Source organism: Choristoneura fumiferana, chromosome 15 (genome assembly GCF_025370935.1).
Source record: "Choristoneura fumiferana chromosome 15, NRCan_CFum_1, whole genome shotgun sequence".
In the NCBI taxonomy this organism is placed as follows: Eukaryota; Metazoa; Arthropoda; class Insecta; order Lepidoptera; family Tortricidae; genus Choristoneura; species Choristoneura fumiferana.
Genome location: NC_133486.1, coordinates 819,833 through 844,968, shown reverse-complemented (window position 1 = coordinate 844,968; position 25,136 = coordinate 819,833). Strand labels below are relative to the sequence as shown.

Genomic DNA, 25,136 nt, shown 5'->3' with positions numbered 1-25,136 from the left:
GTATCAGTCCAGACTTAAAGTACCTAAACATACAATACAATTTTAAGAAGCAGTTAAGGTCATAGTTAGGTTTTTTTATGCGATTGTCTTCATACTTCGACAGCGCTTGCTATTTTCTTAGAACCAAAAAGAATCTCGTTTTCCTTCGGAAATACGACTCCATTGTCACCCTACGGGCCAGTTTCACATAAACCGGCCACGGGCGCCGCGGGAAACGTCCGACTTATCGCAACTTACGACCTGATTTGTCCACAGCTAAAAGGAATTTATTTACGGCAATGAGTTTTATTCCCTTGTTCAACACGTTATAGTTGTCATAGAAAAAGGAATTTGTGGGGAGAGGCTAGGTTTTTTGTTTAAGTGAGAAAATAAATGCCGTGAACGTGGTCTTTGATCATGACTGAAAATAAAAAGCTTTATTTTTTATATAATGTTTAATGTAACTTAAATTTTATCGGTAGCAGGTAAACTAATGGGGTAGGGTAGACCAGTAAAGTCCAATTACAAGGTAAGTTCGAAACGCGCCAGTGTAGTGTGATGGTGGTGATAGATGGGTTTGTGTATTTGTGTGAGTTCTTACAGTGTGGAGGTGGAGAAACTGCAGGAACACACATTTTTTGCATAAACGGTGCTATCATAAGATCGTGGGTGAGCAAAGTTATTGTTTTAGTTCATTAAAATACAATGATAAAAATCCTTTACCGAAAACAAATGTTTGAATTCAAATTCAAATTCAAATCATTTATTCAGTAAATAGGCCGCAATGGGCACTTTTACACGTCATTTTTTAAACTACCAGCGCTTTCGGAAAGACCATCATTGCCAAGAAGAATGCGCCGCAAGAAACTTGGCAGAAAGTCATTTTTTCATAATAATATAATTACAAATAAAATACTTCAAAACTACAGTAAGTATACAATTAAAGAAAAAATTACAAAAACAAAAATAATAATACAGGGATGTATGGGGTCCCTTAGTTACAAAACTAAACACTAACTATATCTACGTTCAGTGGAAGTGTAGAATGCTTCCACCGTCATAAATTTTAAAATAATAATAATAATTTAGTTCTGAAATATACATTTCAGGTCAAGTAGGCAACCATTAAGCTTTTGGATTCCGAAGGCAAGCTCACGTCTGCCGCCCCCAAAGTTAGCTCACACGCACTCATGCCATATTAACCACTGATGTTAAACCATCGATCGGTCATAACATAAAAATAAAGCAGCTTCCTTATTCCACCAGAAATTAAATCCCGTTGACGCTTCGTAGCCGTTGAAGCCATGGTGGCCTAGTGGTTTGACCTATCGCCTCTCAAGCAGAGGATCGTGGGTTCAAACCCGGCTCGCACCTGTGAGTTTTTTGAAATTCATGTACGGAATAACATTTTAAATTTACCTCGAGCTTTGCGGTGAAGGTAAACATCGTGAGGAAACCTGCACAAACCTGCGAAGAAATTCAACGGTGCGTCTGAAGTTCGCAATCCGCACTGGGCCCGCGTGGGAACTGCGAACCAAGCCCTCTTGTTCTGAGAGGAGGCCTGTGCCCAGAAGTGGGACGTATATAGGCTGGGATGACGCTTCGTTAATCATTGCGTCGTAGTTCGTAACACAGTTTTAATAAAGTTATTCATATATACAGGCAAATAGAGAATGCAATCGGGTTTAATGTCGAAAGCACGCGTTTTTCTAGCGATTGTTCATCCCCGTAAACACGCACGCCAAATGGCTGGAGTTGAAAAAGTAGGGCACCTTTATGCCCGTAGTTAAAATTAGAATGAAAGTTTTCCGTTAAGACACGAAAATAAATCATACAGTTCGGGTCAGGTACCTGATAACGCACCTTTTCGCAGTCACCCGTTTTGTATGGAATTCGGCCTCGTTTCAAATAAAAAAATCCTTAAAACCGTGTTTGAGATCCACAATAATTGCTCTTTTAAAAATATTAGATTATAGATAATTGAACTCTCATAAAGAAAAGTTTCAACGGGGCTTCGAATTAAAATGTGAGCATTTGATTGGTCAAATACTCCAAACTTTCAAACCAAAAGATTGCTGGATTTCTGTGAAAAAATACGTGGCTTATTGATCATATCACTTTTTACCACTTTGAACGACAATGGCACTCAATTTTTATGCTTCAAATAAATTAAATTAACATTGTCGATGTCTGAATCCTGTTTCACTCAATTATCGTTCGTATTATGAAGAGAAAACTTTTGACATTCGTTCAGGATGACAATGACATTTGCCTTTTAACAGGTGTCATTTTATTTGAGCGTCAGATGCTAATTTAACTTTGGCTACGAGACGGGAATAAATATAAGGTTTTGGGCGTTCTTATTTAATATCCGATACTCTGAGAGTCTGGTCGTCAAAAGACTATAGAAAATATACCAGGGGTTAGTAACTCAGAGGTAGGTAATTCAAGGGGTAAAAACTGGCCAAGTGCAAGTCGGACTCGCGCACGAAGGGTTCCGTACCATTATTTATACAACATTAGACATTACCAAAAAAAAACGTTTCTTGCATGGGCCCTTAAATATTTATTTTATTTTAATTTAATTATTTATTTTGAAACTGAATATACGACTGACCTGTTGCAGTTTAATATCTAGCTAAAAACGGAATAAAAATCACGTTTGTTGTATGGGAGCCCTTCTTAAATATTTAATTTATTCTGTTGTTAGTATTTGTTGTTTAGCGGCAACAGAAATACATAATCTGTGAAAATTTCAACTGTCTAGCTATCACGGTTCATGAGACCTGGTGACAGACGGACAGACGGAGTAGGGTCCCGTTTTTACCTTTTGGGTACGGAACCCTAAAAACCTTAATTTTAAGCAATTATTAACTGTATAGATCAGAAAACAACATGCAAACACCCAGATGATACTTTCGTAATTATACTATTGTGCAGCCTCTACATCACATTAATAAATATAGCCTTTTGCCTTAAGGGGGCAGAACACTACAACTTTAAAACGGATTGCCCCATGAACAATCTTTTTGACTACAAAATAATACCAACTTGTGCTGTTGTAGCGGAAAACATGCATAAACAAAGATAAAACGGAAACGGAAAACATGCATAAACAAAAATACATGAAAATAAGTCCAATTAACGAAGCTTTAACACAGTGTAGCGTTGTTATGATTTCTTAACAAAAAAACTCGAGCAAAACTTCGGAATGTCTTCAAACTCTGGCACACGTTAAGCGATCCGGGAAAGTTAAATCCCCAAGAAACAAGTAACAATCGAAGTTCCAGAAGGATTACGGCCATGTTTACTTGTTTCACTCAAAATAAGGCGATTAATTAGCATATAAACATGTTTATTTCCACCTACTCGGTGTTTCACGTTTGGCAAAGCAAAAGTGGACCGATAAAGAAATAATTGTTAGGTTCATTTAAAAATATATAAGATAAACAAGGTGTTACTGAAATAACCGTAAAGCGGAAAGGGGGTTAACTGGGCCTGGCTATCCTAATGCATACACTACAAGTATACGTAGGACGGGAAAAAAATCAAAATTTAATTTTACCTTTTTGTTGGCGTCGTTAATGTTGAAATACATACCCATAGCAAATTAGAGCTTTGTAGTTGTAGTATGAGAGAAACTTGAGGTACCGTAAGATGGAGGTACTTTGACCCAAAGGAGGGTAACTTTGGCCCATATTATGAAAACCACATGAAGAAAAATCCAATAATCCAATCTATTATTAATTATCGATCAATTTACACCAACCACATGGCGAAGATGCCGTAATCTCAGAGCAATAATAAAACCAGGATCGAGATAATCCCAAGGGCCAAAGTTACCCTTCAGTGCCAAAGTACCCCGACCTTACAGAATATACGAGTCTTGCTCCAGTACTATAGTATATGCGAGCTTCAGCGCGTAGCGGCATGGGCTCTGCGTTGATATAATCAGTTAGTCAGGACTTTTAATTTTATATATTTTACATAAAAGATAGACATCACAAGGATATAGTGCGCATTGGACACTGGCACAGCATAATGCTGAACCTTAAAACAGTCTAGCGCTAAAAATCTATTTCTTTCCAATAGTTACTAGGTGAATCTTTCACTAGACTTTATTCAATTTCAACCACATTACCAAAATTTCATACCAACCGGCTATCACAGTTTGACTTGAGCATAAATTTAAGTTTAAACTAGAACATAACAAGCCGAGGATCGGTTTAGATGGATTTAATGCCTAGACTTAGATCAAACTCAAGCAGACAATCTCAAACTTTCGACTGGAAGCTGAAATCATTCAAAGTTGCTCAAAGTGGAAGACAATACCCAAACTGAGATAAAGTTACCTTAAATCAGTGTCTATTACAGTTAGTATCAGTGTCTACAGGTGACTCCTAAATAGTTTTTTCATCACACTTAAAACCCCCAAATAAAACCCTCGACCTTAATGTGCTTGTCATGAAACCCGTGGTCGGTAAAAGAGTCATTGCGCGTACAAATTTTCTTGTCATGAAGCCCAAGGTCGGTAAATGAGTAAATGTGCGTACTGATGGTGCTGCGCGCGCTGCAGCAGGACCACATGCACTCGCGGCTCAGGCACATGCTGAGGTAGGGGGGGAGGGCGACGCTGCCAAGAGCGCAGCCTAAGGTATCGCCAATATTTGGAACAATTATATTTTTTCTTTTAGAAATATTAAATTTTACTCTCAAATATGATGAAAAGCATTGTATGTCGCACGGGCGGTACTAGAATTACGAACATCGACTCATTAAAGCCCAGAGTCTTCGACTTCGGGCTTCTAATAGACTCTCGTTCGTTATTCCTTATTTACCACCCTTAAGACACAATGTACTATTTTTTCATAATGTGTACCTCTAGATGAAACACTTATACGTAAGAATATGCAAAAAACTGTAAATGTTTTTGTTACAAATTATTACTTAATTTTAAATTTGCCGATCTTGTGGTTACCCTACTTCTTTAGGTTGAATGGTCATAGACACAGCACAGCATGTTTTCTATCAACCTCTTTGTATTTGCTGGCTGGAAATGACTCAGATTCTGGCCTAAAACTCAACTGATTTAATACGAATCTGTCCTGGCACGCCTAAAGGAAAAGTTTTTTATTTAAATTTATATATATATTCAAATTACAACTTAGGTACTACACATTATATATTCTCGCCAAACTGCTACGTTTGATGGCGAGACGCGCTCAGTTTTCATGCACTTCTATCCTATCAAACTTATCCTATAATATAAACTAGGTAGGTAGGTACTTAACAGATTCGCAATGGCAGGTATTTACATAGAAGGTATACATTCAAGGCAAGTCTAGAAGATATTCTTTGAGTCTGATCTTTAACATAGATTTACTTAGTTTAGGACTTTGTCTTATAAATAATTTTGGTACCAGGTACTGTGAACATCTTTTACCATAATAGTTTTTCATTTTTGGCTGTACGAGCTTTTTCTCTCTTACACTCCTTGTGTTATATTTGTTACTAATTAATAATTTGTACATATCACTGTAATAATGCTCTAATCCTAAAAGGTATGTGACTTTTTATCTATGGGTAGAATGTTACATATGAAAAATAGTATAATTATTCACATGATTAAATTCACGATAAAATACGCACTTTGAAAGCTCTTCAACTGAATATCATTTAATGACTATTCATTGAATTATTTCCATTTGTTTACGCATAAATCATCATTTACATTTCATTAATTATTTTAATGAAATTGTTGACTATAGTTAAAATAAAATCTGCATACAATCTCAGACCAACTAAAAACTATAGATATTTTTTTTGTGAACAATACAACAAAGTGATGCCAGTTATACTTGTAACACATCAGACACCTTTATTTGTCAGCAATATGAAATTGCCACATTATGTATATGTATACATACAACAAGGCGTAGTTTGACACAGCGTCACTTTATTGTTAGCAGAATTTATTTACATTTGATTTAAATAATTTCAGGGATATACACTGAATTTTTGATCTTTTAAGTTCAGTAAAGAGTTTACTTATGTAGGATCCCAAACGTTAAACTAAAATGTTTTCTTTAACGTATGTATAATAACGCCCCTTTTTGCGGACGGTTAGTTTAATCTATTATATTCCTAGTATCTTCATTTATGTACAGTTTGGGTTCGTGTCAATGACCTCCGAATGCCTATTAACATATTTTCTCTTTGTTACAGAAACCAATGAAACTGGGTCACAGCACCGTTCAGGAATGTCGCACGAGGCCATGAGCGTCATAGCAAAATGGTTCATGAACATTGGAAGGCATGGATGAAGATCATTTGGACGACCATCCTCCTCGCTACAAGCCTGGCGGATTTCACCACAGAATGCCAAAGACCTTGCGACTGCCGCTGGCAATCCGGCAACAAAGCTGCCATATGCTCAAACTCCAGCCTCAGATCCATCCCTGCCAATCTCAGCAATGACATTCAAATCCTAGACCTCTCCAACAATAACTTACTAACGTTACACCAGGAAGGCTTCAATAAAGTAGGACTAAGTAACCTCAAAAAACTCTTCCTCAAAGAATGTAACATAGACACGGTACATAAAACGGCGTTCGCAACGCTAGCTATCATGATAGAACTGGACTTGTCCCGGAACAGGATACGTAATCTACACCCGGACACTTTCAAAGGGACAGAAAAACTTAGATTAATCAACTTAAGTAACAACCTCATCGATATATTGGAAGACGGTGTGTTCAGAAACTTAAAGTTCCTTCAGAAAGTTGAGGTAAGCAATAATAAGATAGTCAAAATCGGTACCAAAGCGTTCTCGAACTTGCCTCAACTGAAGATATTACGGTTTGATGGGAACAGCTTGACTCATATGAAGCCAGAGACTCTGATGGCACTGCACAACTTATCTGGTTTAGATCTACACAATAACCCTTGGAGATGCGATTGCAACTTACAAACCTTTAGAGATTGGGTGATAACTCACAATTTGTACACCGCGCCAACTGCTTGCGCTGAGCCTTCCACTGTCAAAGATAAACTTTGGAACGAATTGGACTCCTCCAGTTTCGCTTGTAGACCAACTATACTAGAACCCATACCTGATGCAAAAGTGAGAAGCTACGACGAAAACGTAACGTTAATATGTAAAGTCGTTGGAAATCCAACTCCTGAAGTGATTTGGAAGTACAACAATCGAATTATAGAGACACGGGCTTTTGGAGAGATCCGATACGTTGTAACTGAGAATACTATGGATTTGATCAGATGGGTTAATTTGAGTATTATAAATGTAAGGTACAGCGATAGAGGGAACTATACATGCATAGCTGAAAACCCTGGAGGTCGAGATGAGAAGACTTTAACTCTGATCCTTTCTAAATACGGAAGTGTTGGTACTATACTAGGTTTAGATACTGACACTTTTGCCATCCTGGTGGGCTGTTTGACAGCTGTAATTTTAATCTGTGGAGCGGTCCTAGGTGTCTGCTATTTTACTACGCAGAACAATGAATCTAAAAGACTGATTAAAACAGATACGTCCTCTAACGGGGATATACTGATAGAGAATTCTGTTGCGTCTGAGCTGGAGAAAGGGCAGAAACCGGAGGTGAACCCAGTCGTGAAGCCTCCTAGGAAGCATGAAGCGCCTCTATCCCTCACCAGCGAAGCTACGGAGATGTCAGAACTGAATAGAACCTTACTGGACAATGAATCCATGTTGAGTAAGTAGTCTTCATATAAATATTAAAATAGGCTTTACCTTTACTTTTACGAGTATAAGCCTACATTATGCTACGCTCGGACTACGCTAGCTGGCACGGGTGCACTATGCGCGGGCGCAGTCTGCAGCCTCTGCGGGCGCGGGTACAGCTATTTACAATCCGTCGCACGCGACGCGCGCAGTTAGCGGCTGCTCAAACTATTTTTTCAACAGGCGTCCACCCACTCCGTGCAAACCGCGTCAGCAAGCGTAGGGCCTTAGTCTACGCGGACGAAGTCACGGGCAGAACCAGTACTTTAATATAAGTAGGTGCTAACTGATCAAAGTTCCAAACTCGTCATCAAAGCGGCTTAAATCAAGTAATTAGAAATTTAATGTCTCTAACAAAGCGTAAAGTAATCCCCGACTCAGTTTAAATTAGAAGGAAACAATACACTGTTATTAATATTTTCCTTTTAACCGACGAAAATCTAAGTTCCCTATAAAATTCCCATTCAATTCGGTAACTGTGTCAGAGCGATCAGTTTCGTTTCATACAAAAGGTTTCATATAAAACTTTTGAGTCTCGGACAAGGCGAAGCTTTGTGAAACATAATTACATTCAAAGTAAGCGGGCAATTCAATATTAACTTCAACATGAAGTATTAATTGTAACACAAGCAACTTTTTAATGTAGTCTAAGATGCGGTATTAGAAATAATAACCTTCATCTGCTATTTGATAATGACAAAATTGTATCGTTAGATAATACATATTTTTAAATTGCAGATGGGTAGCCTTAGCCTGGCAAAATCCAGCCCTTTTAGATTTAAATATTAAATCTAAAGTCTAATATCTTGGCAAGCATAGTTTTGACATACTTTTGATAAGGCAAGTTTATATTGATGGAAAAAAGAATAACATAACCTATCTTTCAAAAAAAAACAATTAAATTACTGATGAGGATGTATTATTATTAATTATGCCTGTTGTATTGTACTAAAGTAAAGCTGACGTAAAGCTAGCGGGTAAGCATTGAACACGAATTAGGTATATTTTTTTGAAACGAAAGGCTAATAATATTCTTTGTTCAACGATATAAAATTGCCTTGTCAAAAGTATGTATAACCATGGTTGCCAAGAATTCAGAGTTAAGATTTAGTAAGTATTTAAATCTAAAAGAACCGGATTTAGCCAGGCAACACAATGTCATTTGCAATTTAAAAATAAATATATTATCTAATGTTTATATTTTGTCATTATCAAATAGCAGATGAGACTTATTATTTCTAATACCGGATCTTGGACTAATATACATTACTAGACTTTACCCGCGGCTTCGCACGCGTAAACCATTAGATTTGGTGGTAGTTGAGTTACAATGCCGGGATTTTATTAAATTCCCATGGGAATTCCCAAAAAATTTCAACCTAGATTGCATTAACGTCGCACATGAAACATTCGGGCAAAATTTTGTAGTCTCTAATGCAAGCGGTTAAAATATTGCGATTTTATTTTAATAGCTAACCTAATAGGAATATCGGGATAAAAAGTAGCTTGTGTCATTTTACACGTACAGATACACGCACACACACACGCACACACACACACACACACACACACACACACACACACACACACACACACACACACACACACACACACACACACACACACACACACACACACACACACACACACACACATACACACCCAGAGACACGCACCCACACACACAAGCACTTTCTCTTTAAATTCCTTTTACTTTGAATTTCGTTTAAATATTAGTTTCGTAATTTTTAATTTTAATTCCGTTGTATGAACGACAGTGAAGCATACACATTTTCGTGTCACAACGGATTTTTTTATAGTCTGACCGTTTGTTGCTAGGTACATGATCTAACTTTTTGAAGTGAATTAAAAATATCTCAATAAAACACAGTGATCACATAACCTAACTAACAAAAAATGAGAAAACCCCGACTTTGTTACTTCAAAGTTCAATATCTCAAAAACGGCTAAACCTGCTTTTTTTTTTTTTTTTTTTTTTTTTGCTGCTTTTTTAAGAATCCTAAGCGCACTGACTGAGCGGTGGGACTCGCCGCTGTTGAGAAAGTGGATGCAACTCCACACTTTCGTGTAAATGTTATTTTAATTGTATTTTTCATTTTAATATTCTATTACTAACTCTAGAAATAAGCCTGTCTACTAACAAAATGAGTCACAGTTACTTGAAATAAAGATTATTATTATTATTATTCTCTTTATTTATTTTTTATTCTTAGGGTTAGGTTTTTATAATAGTTATAAGAAGTAAAATACAGAAAAGTACATACAAAATAAAATATTATAAAAACCTAACCTAGTTTGCCGCCGGTAACGGGTAGGGCCCAAGCTACCGGTGGTCAGGGCCGCAGAGTGAGGAACCTCCGGACGATGCGTGCCGTGTCCAGAAGTACCGCCTTCTGTATCTGGCCCTTGATCCAGCCATCTAGCGAGAGTCTCTTGAGATGTGGTCGAGACTCTTCGCTATTAGACCGTTTGCCGAAACGACTATCGGGACAATGATCGTCGAGTCAACATCCCACATAGCAGTCACCTTCGTGAGCCAAGTCAAGGTACTTGCTGAGTTTGTCCTTCTCGGCCTTCACGAGGTTCTCGTCATGTGGGATGGTGATATCAACGAGCACTGCCTGGCGGTTTGATCGATCTGTCAGCACGATATCAGGCTTATTGGCTACAATAGTCCTGTCCGTGATGACAGATCAGATCCCAATAGAGCGTGGCACGACCATTTTCAAGAACTGGCGCAGGGACATACCTATAATACGGCACCTCAGAGTCTACAAAGGCCGTATCGAAGAGCAAGTTGCTGGTGGATAATCCTGGCTACTAAGTTATGTCTGTGCAAATACTCACCGTTAGCAAGATGAGAACAACCGGAGATAATATGCCTGAGTGATTCCCAGGACGGCGGCATGCCCGACAAATGTCGACCGTACCGTCCTTCAGGATATACTCGGTAGTTGTTCGTCATGATAACTTCGTCAGCAATTGCACACACAAAACCCTCGGTTTCCCCAAAGAGGTCCCCGAAACGTAGCCAGGTCACCGACGCGAGAAGGTCTACATCAGGCCCTGTTTAGGGTCTGTAGAACCGCCCGTGTAGCTCCTTGCTCTTCCATAACGTTCTTGCGATCTTCCGTGCTCATTACCATAGGACTGCGCCAATTTTCGTTTGCCAAGGATAGCGGGGTGAGGTGTCTGTCTACTGCCACAACATCGCGATGCATCCCACACTCGTTGCTAAGGAAATAATTCCTAAGGCTGCATACCTCGCGGTTGTGGAGATTTTTGGCATTAAGAAAGCCGCGACCTCCACATTTCCGTGGGATGTACAGCCTCATAACCGACGAACGTGGGTGTAGCATGCGATGGGTAGTAAGCAGTTATTATTATTATTATTATTATTATTAAATAAAAAAAACCGCATCCAAATCGGTCCACGCGTTCAAGAGCTACGGTGCCACAGACAGACAGACAGACATACCCACACACAGACACATATAGCGGTCAAACTTATAACACCCCTCTTTTTACGTCGGGGGTTAACAAAAACGCGACCAAACAGAATCCTTCTTGTCCATGACAAGTGACAGCTGACGTTCTTTTATTTTCTTTTTCTTTAAACATGAAGGTTGCCTGCCATTCCATCACTAAAATAAATATTTGCAGTGAGGAATAAGAATAAATAGTGGTTTAGTTCCTCGATCTTCAAGATGAAGATTGTTGAAAAATATATCATTTGCTCGTCCTAAAACAAAAAAAAAACTTGAATAAAACTTTCGATAGTGTTAACACTATCTGCAAACGCGGCTCCGAATACCGACTTTTTAAACCCCGACATTTCCCCCAAACGTCATAAAGCCGCAAGTTCTGCTGCCAAACTTATGACAAACAAAGGTTTGCCTGACCTGGAAAATGCAAAGTAATTACAAAGTTTTGCATAATTTGTTGGACCTAGGTGACCTGAAATCTAGTTAACGGAGTTGCCTAACTACAGTCCGCTGCTTATGCCATAAAGGAGCCGGGGCCAAACGCAATTATAAAGGCGATAAAATCATAGAAACAATGTCCATGGTAAATGTCTGGACGTGAAGGCTGGCAATCAAAATGTGGACTTTTATTGTTTAGCAATTAAAGAAAAATAGAAAGGAAAAAAAACATTTATTCACAACAACACAAGACAACAATATTATTACAAATAGGTGTAGGTACAGTCAAGTGTAAAGATACCGGCACTTAATGTTAAGTGAATAAAGTCGTGTAAGTACTTATACATATTTTTGTAGCTTTGGCCGTGTCGATATCTTTGCACTTGACTGTACAGTCGAGTTCATAAAACTTGTGAGCAAAAATTTGATCAAAAATATCTGAACAAGCTTCTACGCCTTTAACAATAGGGAATATTACTACAATTTTATCCCGTCAGAGTGCAGCACATACGTTTTTAGTTTATGCTTTTTGAGTATCTTAAATGACCGTAGGATGCCGTAATATCATATTTATTTCAATATTTTTTGGAAATATAGCACTACCGCGACTATCGATGTAAATATAATTTATTTTGTTACTCATAAATAATATCATGACTTCCATACACAGGTATTAATACTCTTTAGAATAAATGCAATATCTGTCTTGTTCCTCCGCCAAGTAGTGAGGCCAAGTCGTGCAAAACAGCTACGCTTGAGTTGGAAAAAATGTTTTTTCATGCAATTGAACCCGGCCTCCCTCCGCATAAAAAACGTAAATAACCAACGCAAACGTAACTGAACCCGCCACCAAGAGAAACACCACCACCACAACCATAAACAAGATCCCAGACACGTGTTTCGATTCTCTCCGAAGCATCGTCAGCGGTTTGCCGAACGTAACTGAACCCGCCACCAAGACAACCACTACCACCACAACCATAAACAAGATCCCGGACACGCACTAAAGGACCTGATGTCGGAGTAGGCAACAGCAGCAATTCATCATCATCATGATATCAGCCGTAGGACGTCCACTGTCGGACATAGGCCTCCCTCATAGACCACCAATTGCTTTTGTTTGAAGCGACCTGCATCCACTGTAAACCAGGTCATCTGCCAATCTCGGTGGTGGACGTCCTACGCTGCGCTTACCCATCCGCGGTCTCCACTCGAGAACCTTTCGGCCCCAACGACCATCTGTTCTCCGTGCTATATGGCCCGCCCATTGCCACTTCAACGAGCTAATTCGCTTGGTTTTTTAGGTGACCCTTTGTTCTTCTACGTATCTCATCATTTCTGATTCGATGCCGTAGAGAAACCCAAGCATAGCTCTCTCCATAGCTCGCTGAGCAATTCTGAGCCTATTTATAAGACCTATAGTGTATATAGCACTACGTCTTGGATCCATATGTCATCACTGGCAACACACATTGGCAACACAAGACTTTCGTATTAAGGCACTGAGGGATTTTGGACGAAAAGACATTGCGGAGTTTCCCGAACGCTGCCCATCCTAGTTGGTTTCGGCGTTTGACGTTCATCTCGAAGTTGGTCAGCCGGCCGGCCGGTAGGCCGGTTACGTCCGATTTATTTTTCTAACTGACAGTTATACCAGCATACCCGCAATTCTTCAGTCGTCTCGTGATCATGGCGCATGGAACTGTGCCGAAATATCGAGCTTCTCTAAAATCAAGGTATTCGGAACGAAACCTGAATTTAAATCATAAAATTATACAGCGTAATATTATGTAGGCTTTGAATTCCCGTTATTCTGAGTCTATGCTTAAATTAGTTACTAAAGTTTATATTCTTAATAAGGCTCTTAGGTAACGTAAGGTTCTAGAGAAATTCCTCATCTTTACAACTGAAAGCTGAAATGTATTTGAGAATCAGCCTACCATGTTGTTTGTTAGGTACTTCAAACGAGTATACGGTGCCTGGGAATAATAAATAAAAGTATCGGTATTTGAACTAATTAGCCCCCCCTACCACCTACTTTTGACATAATCACAAGATCTGTACGAGGATAGGTAAATGAAGGATTTCTATTGATTCATGAAAAAACACCTGTGGTGGAAACTCAGCCTCAGTAGGATGTCGCTAGTGTCGCTACTTAAGTGACTGAATAAGAAACAAACAGGCTGAGATATGTGAGATATGTGGTGCATAGGAGAAATTCATGTTTGTACCGTTGTCCAGCGGTGGTGTAGCGGTATAGCACGCGGCACGGAATGCCGAGGATCTGGGTTCAATCCCCAGCGCTGGTCTTATTTTTCTGGTGTTTCTGTGCATCTATATTTGAGTTTGTATTTTCGATATGGGTTTTACGGGATGACCGTAAAAGTAACAAAAATTTGGAATTGAAATAAAAAAACAAAAAAGATTCCAAAAACCAATCTTAGTAGGCCTTTATAAATTCAAATATTCGTTAATATATTCTTTAACATTATTGATTCAAGGCAATTTTCTCATAAGGACTACCACTAATATAAACAGAAAATAACATTTTTTTCACTTCTCATGCCTGTAAAGTTTGTGTTTAGGCTCGCCGTACCGGCTCGGGTGGCTATATGAAAGTCTCGGGTAAAATGGCTCGTTTTATGCTCTTGTTGTACAATCTACTATTTGTATTTATTATACAAGAGATGTTTGTGTTTTATTTGAATACTTACTGTAAAGGTTATTCTTGTTTTTGCTTGCTTACAATTACCGTAAACAGACAACATGTAATTATGTACGATTTCGAATTCCCCTCACATCATTTTGATTGGCTGAAATTGCCAACCAAAAAGACTTATGATATTTGACTCTCATTACACAAGGCACGTGTAAAATTATGTTGAAAATCTTCGTTACATTTTGTAAAAAAAGATGCGACTCAATAATATTGCTTTCGTAGCATTTCAAATGGAAATGATACAAAAACAACGTTAAAAAGATTTTATTTTTGTTCTCTAAGTAATAAACAGGAGTCCATTTGTTTACGTACAAATTTCTTAGACTTATTTTACGGAACACCGGATTTTTTTATTTGTACTGAAACGGCACGCCATCGAAACACGAAAATATAAACATATACATCGCCACTACTTTTAAAAAATCTCGTATCTAAAATCAATATATCAACAAAATTGAACCGTGACATAATGTTCATAAAGTTCACTCGGAAAAATTATCTATTTTGGGGTACGAGTTTTTTTAAAAGTAGTGACGACATACTCGTATTATCACAAAAGTATCAAAACCAATAGACACACACACCTTCGTCCCAATCTTATATATAATCATGTAACATTAGCGTAAGTCTTCAGGAATAAATCATATATTACACGAGCCGGATGTTCCCATAACTCCCATCCTAACCATCTTGAGTGATTGTTAGTTAGGGGCCGTTCATTTATTACGTAAGACGATTTAGGGGGGGAGGGGGGGACGATCATGTCTTATTTTTTCATACAAGGGGGTAGGAGGGGGTCTTGATAGTTCTTACGTAAGATCACAAAAAATCGCAAAGTTAAGATTATACTTTGACAAAAGCGCGCGCTCGGATAATAAAACTGTTTTGCATTGCAACAAAACAGTTATTATGTGTGTGAAAAAAACACACAGCATTGCAGCAAGGTGCTTGCTGGTGATCATGAAGACTTATGAGTGACAGATGACAGTTGCGCGCCTTTTTGGGAGCGTTTTTACAGCGCGCTCTGCTGCGTGTGAGTATGACAAGCAAGAGGAAACGGTAACTTCATACAAAGGTAAAGGCGTTTTTACTCTTTAACATGGTTTTTGATAAAAAATTATAGACGCTTCTTCAATAAATGCTGTGTGTTTTTTTCACACACATAATAACTGTTTTGTTGCAATGCAAAACAGTTTTATTATATGTGTTTTCAAAACACACAGCATTTATTGAAGACCTGTTTGATATCTGCTGGTGAAAGAGTATTATACGCTATGTGAAATATCAAAAATAAAAATCTATTAATCAATGAACATAACCATTTATAGAATCAAAAAATTGCAACAAGATGTCTAACAAACTGCAGTCTCCAAATTATCTGCAGGACATAACTCTTAAAATTAAGAAACAAAAAACAATTAGGGCCCTGGCCATAATTAACATAAAAAATATAATTAATCAGAGTACTGAGTACTCAATCTATGAGATCAATCATCACAATAGGAATCTAAAGTAAAATTTTCTTCATGAAAATTTACATTATATGTCTGAGAAATTATCTCTTAGCTGATCACCATTATTACTATTATCCTCATTTCTTTCTATCCTACGACAATAATGATTGCGAAATGTTTGAGCACTTTTCCAATTTGCTCGCTTTAAAATGTCCTCCAAAGGCCTATTTTCTATAAAGCTTCTAGATGCCACAGCGGACCGTACACTTCCTGGAGGTGCATCTAGGCCTATTTCTTTGAATATACTTCTAATCCATCCACCTATTATAGTGCGGGTAGCGGGCTTAACTGCTCCATTAATTGATATAAACAGATTGGTTAATTTATTATCTACAGATCGTCTCTCTCTTGTGCTCTCAATTAATTCAAGAACATGTCGAACTGGGCAAAGCTTTTCGTCTGGGTGCTTCTTTAGTAACCAACCTGATTGTCTGCTCTTTCCACTATCTGTCTTGGAACCAAATCTTGGCCACAGCTCCAGCTCATTGTCCCTGTTTTCGAAAAAACTGTCTTCAGCAATATCTAAAAGTGTTAGGTCGTGAACTCTTCGACCAGAAGCTAACAGTAAAACTATTGCTGTTCTTCTTGATACATCAAAAAGTCTATCTGTGCTTGGTGTATCTCTAAGCCAATCAAAAAGTAACTTTGTATCCCATATTCCAACTTTCTTTTCTTGAGGTCTGGTTAAAGAAATTGCCTTAATAATCTGACGAACAAAAAAGTTTTTGCTTATTTCTTCTGGACCTGTGGCAGAGTAAGTAGCTATTGCAGATTTATGTACAAGCATTGTACGATATGCAAGCTTCTTCTCAAGAAACAAGCTAGCTAAATATCTTGCAACGTCATTCCCCAGGGGCGCTCTAGCATTAATACCATTTAAATTGCACCAAGAAAGCCATCGTTTAATAGGAACATTATAAGTGGATAATGTAGAATTTCTCCAGCTCTTCTTAAGAAGTTCCTTTTCTTCTAAGGACCAGTGAGCGACCTGGCTGGCCCACCCCCAATCTTCCATGCCTGAAGTACTATCCTCTCTACCTGGGGAGGGGCTCTGCCCGTTGTCAGATCTATAAGATTGTTGTGCAAATTGTGAATTGGGTACGGTTCTGCTAGTGCCCGAGCACGCAGATCCGCCAGCCAAAAGCACTGCATCCAGTGCGGTGCTATTACTATGTAAGTTCCCACGGCCATATTGAGATGTCTTAGTACCCGAGGTATTAGGTTGGGCGGCGGAAATACCCAAGCCAATTTGAACTTCCATGGCCGACTGAATGCGTCGCAAAAAATTGCCGACCCATCTCTGGAGTCCCATGTTACATAGCGGTCTACGACCGCGGACTCGCTGGAAGCGAACAAGTCGACTTCGGGAACGCCCCAAATTCTGAACACGGCCTCCGAGGCCGGGGGCAACAAGTGCCATTCCGGCACTGGTCGATTCCTTGATAGGCGGTCGGCTATGCCGTTGTATCTCCCCGGGAGATACGCCGCCGAGATCGTGACGTTCAACTGTGACGTCAGCTCTAGAAGCTTCGTCGTCAACTCGAGTAGGGTCAGGGAACGCGTGCCCCCCTCGTTTCTTATGTAAGCCACGAGGGTCCTGTTGTCTGACTGAACTAAAATATGTGCGTTGCCTAGCCTCTGTTGGTGTCGACTTATCGCGCCGTAGACGGCGTATAACTCCTTGAGGTTTGAGTGCCACGACCTCTGGTTTCTTGACCATCTCCCCGTCAGGTAAGTCTCGTTGAGGTGAGCACCCCAGCCGGTATCTGCTGCATCTGTTGTTAAAAAATGAGTTACTTCCTTTCGGTGCATCGCCACTGAGCTGTTGTCTATGGCCCTCTGCCACCAGTGTAACTCCATCTGAACTGAGCGGGGTAGAGGTTTCCTCTCTCTTGGTCTGCAATTCATTAGGTTCTTTAGGAATCTCTGGGTTTGACGGCAGTGTAGCCGCCCTTGGGGTGTTGTTAGGCTGGCAAAGTTTAGCAGACCCAAAATGCATTGAGTTTCTCTGAGGGAAGACCGAGCTCTGGTCATAATTTTGCCTATGGACTCCTTTACCTTTTGCACCTTTGATATGGGCAAGGCCATGGTTACTTGCTGTGTGTTCCACGACAGTCCCAGGTATTCCAGCTGTTGTGTGGGTGTGAGAACTGATTTTTGGTAGTTTACCTGCCAGCCTAGATTTTCTAGGGTGCTTAGAGTCTCCATGACTTGTTCGGCCAGCTTGTCTTTGTCCTGGTTTGCAAGGATATAGTCGTCTAGATACACAAGAAGTCTTATACCCCTCTTTCGTAGAAACTCTGCAATCCAATTTGACACTGCTGCAAAAGTCCGGGGGGCTGAAGACAGGCCAAATGGTAGTGCAGTTAGTTGTAGCACTTCTTGGTTGTAGTAGACTCTCAAAAATCGACGATGAGTCTCTGCGATTGGTAAGTGAAAATATGCCTGGTGCAGATCTATTTTTGTCATCCAGTCGTTCATTTGTAGGAAATCTGCTACATCCAACTGAGAAACTAACTGGAAATGCTTGGTGGCTACATACTGGTTTAGGCCCCTTAGGTCGAATATGGGCCTCATGCTTCCATCCGCCTTCTTTATCAAAAACATCTTTGAAAGGAAGCTGGAATTCAAAACTGGTGGCACCTCTAGCACTGCCTTCTCCTTCAAGTCCTTGATGATTGCAGACATCTCTGGGGAGGTTCTTGTTGTAAATCTGTTTAGCATATTTTGTGTTAGATGTTGGAGAGGTGGCTTCTTCTTGAAAGGTATCCGTCCTCTGGTTACAATATTTATAATGAATTGATTTGCACCCAGCTCTCTCCATACTTGTGCATGCTGCTTTAAACAACCCCCCCGGAATGTCTGCCTTTGAATGTAGTCACTTCTGCTTATCTTGATTGGTGAAGTTCTTCTTGCCAGTGTAGTTGCCTTTGTTGCGAAAGTTATTTCGCTTCTGAAAGGTCTGTGAACCTCCTTGCTTGGCTTTATTGTCCTGTCCGGGATTTCTATTCTCTTGTCCATTATTTCTATTTCTCCTGTCTTGTTTATAAGTTGATGAGCGATCACGACTCTGTCCCTTTTCCTTTATATAGGAAGGTCTGTTAAGCCAAGTGTGAAAACCTCCTAGCGACTGTATTAGAGGCTGTAAGGCATCCCTGCTAAACAAGTACTCCGCGCTTGGTGGAATCTCACGCAATGAAGTTTTAAGGTTGATATTATTTACTTCCTTCAAAATCCTTTCTCTTCTTATTTCGATGCATTCACCTCGTCTACCACAAATTACTTGCATCTTCCTTTCTGAACATTTGTGTAAAGGGGAGCCAGGTCCTAAGAGAGAAGTTGCTTTCTCAAGTAAAGATGCTGGGTTTATTTCACTGGGGTTCCTTGCCGCCCAATTGATGAGCTCCTGCAGCCCCCCTCTCAATAGTTCCTCATGCTCCAACTCAGCATTTGTTAGTCCGGCTAACATGTTCTCTGCAGAAGCTAAAAAATCTTTGGTAGCTTTGAAGTGAGTAAATTCCTCATTTACCTTTAAGGCTACAAAACCTGGAGTCGCTGAAAAACCCTGTAAAATCGACTTGTATTTCAAGCCTTTCCAGGCTTGTGTGTTAAAATGCTGGAGCTTGGTAACCTTCCGAAGGCGCTCCTCATTAGCAGGTGGTACCACCTTCTTGTCGTCAGAGTCCGTCTGTAACTCACCCAATGTAAAGGTACCTGTACCTGCACTGCAGGGGTTTACTAGGTACTGACAAGCCGCTGACGTACTAGGCTGCTCAACTCTATTATTAGAGGTAGGTGGGTTGCCCTGATTGTTCTGAGAGAAGGCCGTTAAATATTGCGGCAACTGTGTAAGATACCCAGATATGAAATTGACCTGATTGACCAAGGAATCAACTCGTGGATCCACAGGTACATAACCTCGATCGCATCTACGACGCTTATTCGGGGGAAGCGATGAGGAGCCCTCCTCGTCTTCCGAAGACGACGAAGACTCACTCTGACCATGTGAGCCACTCAAGTGGCGCCGGGAATTGCGTTCTTCGCCCGAAGCAACGCATTCTTCCGACCGGTCACTAACGACGCTAACAATGTCGTCCTCCCCGCCTTGTTTACTCATTCTAGTGAGAAATATCGACTCACCTGTTATCCAACAACACTTTGGTAACACTTATACACAATATCACTATCTATTCACTCTCTTTTCTATTTATTTTGATGAAAGAAAAATTTTTTGAACATGGCGTGTGAAAAAAAGTATACGCTATGAGTGACAGATGACAGTTGCGCGCCTTTTTGGGAGCGTTTTTACAGCGCGCTCTGCTGCGTGTGAGTATGACAAGCAAGAGGAAACGGTAACTTCATACAAAGGTAAAGGCGTTTTTACTCTTTAACATGGTTTTTGATAAAAAATTATAGACGCTTCTTCAATAAATGCTGTGTGTTTTGAAAACACATATAATATGCATATAAGTCAACGATTTCCATGGCAACGGATCCGCGCCGCCAGCACTTCTCGGGAACTCCCCGCTTTTAAACTAGTCGTCATTTGTTTTGCGTAGACTGCACGTCGCTAAATATTCAAACGTGTATTCATGTTTTCCTTTAGATTCTTACGTAATAAATATGACACAGGGGGCAGGGGGTCAAAAACCGGCAAAAATCGTCTTACATAATAAATGAATGGCCCCTTGCACATACCTAAAATTTACCGTGCTCTAGAATCCTTGAAAAACTTAATAAAATTATTACGGCAAAAATAAATAAATATCATGGGACACTTGACACCAATTGACCTATTCCTAAACTAAGCAAAACTTGTACTATGGATACTAGGCAAGGGATAAACATACTTATATAGATAAATACATACTTAAATACATATTTAACGTCCAAGACCCGAGAGCAAAACATTCGTATATTTCAGGAAAGTGAGTTAACTTGTCTATGAGGCTTTTTAATTTGTTGCCAGATCATGTCAGATTGAAAGAAGACAAATATTTTGTATTAAGCACTGACAAGTACTCAATACAACATTGCTTTACAGTTTTTTTTTAGTAAATGTTTTTTTTTAATTCTGATAAATAATGATTGTATTCATATTGACATTTATATAATATTGTATTCCTACTGACAGTACATTTTTTTTTCTTCTGTACTATGACCAGTTTGACATTAAATGTAACCTTAGATAATGAAATAAATATTTGATATTTGTATGTTGCATGTGGAGCAGAATATGCCTGGACATCAAATTGTATAACATACATATTATGTAATGTAATGATATTCTACGGAAATAAATAAATTATTATTATTATTAGTTATTCGTATTAAACATATAAATATCTACCCTGGCCGGGAATCGAACCCGGGACCTCAAGCGTTGTAGGTCGTCTTACCACCTGGCCATCCGGTCGTCAAAAAGAAACCTTAGTATTAAACTCTATGATTCCTTCATTCTGAGGCCGTATCGCCTAACACTCTGATGTTTATAATTGCATTCACCATCCCTTTCTAGCCGCGTCTTATACCGTGTGACAGAGAGAAGTGGTAAAAACGATTGTGATTCTAAGTGTGTTAGACATCAGGCACTAAAAGTTCTTTTTTTCTCCACAGCATCCACAGAAGACAACAGCAGACACTTGGACATGGACCTGCCGAAAATATCCCAAGAGACGCTTCTCCTAGATCGTCTCACTGCAGAGCAACAAGCATACCCGCCAGACTTACTAACCTTCCCACTAAGAGGAGGACCACAGATTTCACCAGCCAGTGGAACCAGTCAAGAACGGTCCAAAGCCAACACAACCGAAAGCCCTACTAAATCACCAGGGTATGGAGTCACAGCTATACCTCCAGGGTATAGATTACCAATGACATCCCAAGGGTCAGCTTACCCTAAGACAGGGTACGTCACACTCCCAAGAAGACCTAGAACCAATTGGTTCCCCGAGGGCAACCCCCAAGTCTTCTCGACCCTAAATGGAGTCATACCCTACTATGACCACTTCAACATGAAATTGTTCCACAACGGCGCGAACTATTACAGCTTGAATAAAAGCGAGATGGATTTGGGTATCAATAAGCATAGATATCAGGATTGTGAGGAAATTGAGCCTGCACCTTCCCCGGCACCAGGCACGCCTCATGCCACGATACCCAGAAGCAGTTTGAGCTCTCCTAACATACATAATCAGCTGTTAGCATTGCAGGCTATGAGCTATAGTGCTGCGCAGGGTAGGTTATCCAAACCTTCGGAGCAGAGGCCTCTCAAAGTGATGCTTACGGAGAATGAGAGTCTTCTGAAGAACCACATGCGTGATTTAAAAGTAGGTGTGAGTGTGAACAGTTTGAACAGGACACGAACAGCTCCTAAGCCCCCTCCTAAGCCGAGGAAAAGAGGCTCCAGTGAGTTGAAAGAACCTTTCCTTTTCAATGCCGGTGAGACCGCAACGCAAGTGTAAGGTGTACTGTCAAGTGATATAGTTGATTAATGTATATTAGAGTTAAGTATAATTTTTGCGCCATCTGTAATCAAAGTTGAAATAACTTTGATTTTAAAGAAATTTCATTAATAGTACATTGTGTTTTAAGGGCGGTAAATAAGGAATTACGAACGAGAGTTTTGGAAGCCCGAAGTCGAAGAATGAATGAAATGAGTCGATGTTCGTAAATCTGGTACCGCCCGTGCGACATACAATGTTTTTCATCACATTTGCGAGTAAATTTTTTATTTCTAAAAGAAAAGTTATAATTGTTCCAAATATTGGCGATACCTTAGGCTGCGCTCTTGGCAGCGCTGCATGCCCTCCCCTCTTCCGCAGCATGTGCCTGAGCCGCGTGTGCATGTGGTCCTGCTGCTACGCCATGCGCAGGCTGCGCAGCGCAGCGCCATCAGTACGGAAATTCACTCATTTACCGACCTTGGGCTTCATGACAAGAAAATTTATACGCGCAATGACTCATTTACCGACCACGGGTTTCATGACAAGTACATTACGGTCGAGGGTTTTATTTGGGGGGTTGCAATCAAGGTAGCCTTCATGTTTTGACACTGTTTACGAGCAAGTGTGATGAAAAATAATGATGTATGTCAAAACGGTTATGTCAATGCGACACATTTATATTGTTATGGAAAATCCCAAATGAGAGTCATTTCAATAGGTAAAAATAAATTGCTTGTTTTATATAGTCAGGAAAGTCAGGATCCGGACTACAGGACTAAAATAGTGTTATTTCTTCTATACAACTTAGACTCAATATTAAAGCTGCATTGATTTTATGTTAAAACTTAATATGTGAAGTCATTACATTTATATTCATCATTACAGATTATATTTTCATTTTAAATAATATTTTCATATTTGCTACACCATGTGTATATAAAATCTTTAAAAAAATACAGCGCAATGTAATGTAATTTATCGTTTTAATTTTTGAAAGAATAGATATTAATTTACTAATGCTAGTTGATATTGTAAGCACCAGATTTATTTTAGTCCTTTTAAAAGGGCAATGTTATTATAACAAAAGCAGTTAAATGTATTAATTAAACTATTATTTTAAGATTTAACCAATAACCAAAACTGTAAATATACTTCTTAATACGCAGTAGCTTTGGACCTGCAAAAGAAAGTGTTTAAAGTTTTGACGGTAAAATTATGATGTACTATAAAACTTTAAAATATGTTGATAACTTTGAGATTTTAGTTACTTTGTTTTCCAAGTCCAAAATTAATCCAATGCTTCTTAGTTGGACTTAAGTAAAGATTTTTCTAACATTGAAGTTATAGACAAAATATACGCGTAGTTAAACAATTTCACATTCATAAAGTTGACTTAGGAAAAGTTATATTGATTTTGATATAAAACGTGATATTTTTAGTACATTTATTGAAGTAAGATAATGAATAACGATAAAAGCTTGGTAAAAGATTACGAGTTGACTGAATTTAGAACGGTGTTTCATAAATGTTCTATTATTATTTTACTATGTAATGGCATAGTGTAATGGCAAGGCAAAAAAGCCGTGGTGGCGGAGTGGTTTGACCTATCGCTTCTCAAGCAGAGGATCGGTTCAAACCCCGGCTCGCACCTCTGAGTTTTTCGAAATTCATGTGCGGAATTACATTTTAAATTTACCACGAGCTTTACGGTGAAGGAAAACATCGTGAGGAAACCTGCACAAACTTGCAAAGCAATTCAATGGTGTGTGTGAAGTTCCCAATCCGCACTGGGCCCACGTGGGAACTACTGCCCAAGCCCTCTCATTCTGAAGGGAGGCCTGTGCCCTGCAGTGGGACGTATATAGGCTGGGATGGTGAATGGCATAGTAACATTGAAATAGTTGCCTTTTTGTAATTGACGAGTAAAGATTGAGGAGGAGAGATTTGAATGAAAACAATAAAAAAGAACACCTATGCAAAGCCGAGAAGCAGCCAGTATTTTATAAATAACAGATCGTTTCTTGGATTGACTGACTCATTATTTTGATTAAAATTGCGTCCGTATATTTGTATGTCCTTTTTAGAGGACTTTCAAAAATTTTTTTTCACGTTTTATATCGTAATCAAAAAAATTAAAATATTGGCTAGTCAAAAGTTTAAAATATACATGTAAACATAATTGTAAAAATGTGAATAAATTAGTTATTTGAAGATATAATATATTATAATACGAGTACGTTGTATATTTATTGTATGGTCGTGTATGGAGAGAGATTTGGAAGGACCAATAGTGGGAGTGGTTTGTGAATGATTACGAACGTAAACTATTAAATTAAAATGATTTGAAATTTTACAGGATGTTTTATTTATTTTTTGACACAGCCGTACCTACGCTTGAGCGCAGATCTGGACCAAATTGAAGGCTATATTTTTTCATTTTATTTTTTATCAGTAAAATTGTAATAAGTTGAGACAAACGTGACTAGAGCGTAGTTTTTTTTTTAAATTTGGCATACGAGATGTTAATGTGTTAAATTAAAAATTCTCAACTAAAGTGGTAATAGGCGGTATATTGCTCTAAAAACGAATGTTATGTGTGTATGTATGTATATTTCTTTGGTTTTCTCTGTAGCCTAAATGGCCAGACGGTCTTCCACATAATTTAAACTAGTCATTGAATTTATCAAAACTATCAGAGTGATAAATATGAAAATGGAAATAGCAAAAGTAATCTTTGCTAACTATTATTTTAATTTTCTCAAAAATGTC

At 39.0% G+C, this 25,136-nt stretch overlaps 1 protein-coding gene across 3 annotated transcripts in view; it reads left to right on the top strand.

The window, feature by feature from the left end:
* Positions 1 to 22,507, top strand: part of LOC141435664 (uncharacterized) — a 410,065-nt gene extending 387,558 nt beyond the window's left edge. For all 3 annotated transcript variants that reach the window (XM_074098407.1, XM_074098404.1, XM_074098406.1), the window contains 2 exons: positions 6,205 to 7,715; positions 21,538 to 22,507. In XM_074098407.1, coding sequence (XP_073954508.1) covers positions 6,272 to 7,715; positions 21,538 to 22,385 — 2,292 coding nt within the window. In that variant the 5' untranslated portion in view covers positions 6,205 to 6,271 and the 3' untranslated portion in view covers positions 22,386 to 22,507. The remainder of the gene's footprint in view (positions 1 to 6,204; positions 7,716 to 21,537) is intronic.
* Positions 22,508 to 25,136: the final 2,629 nt, after the last annotated feature.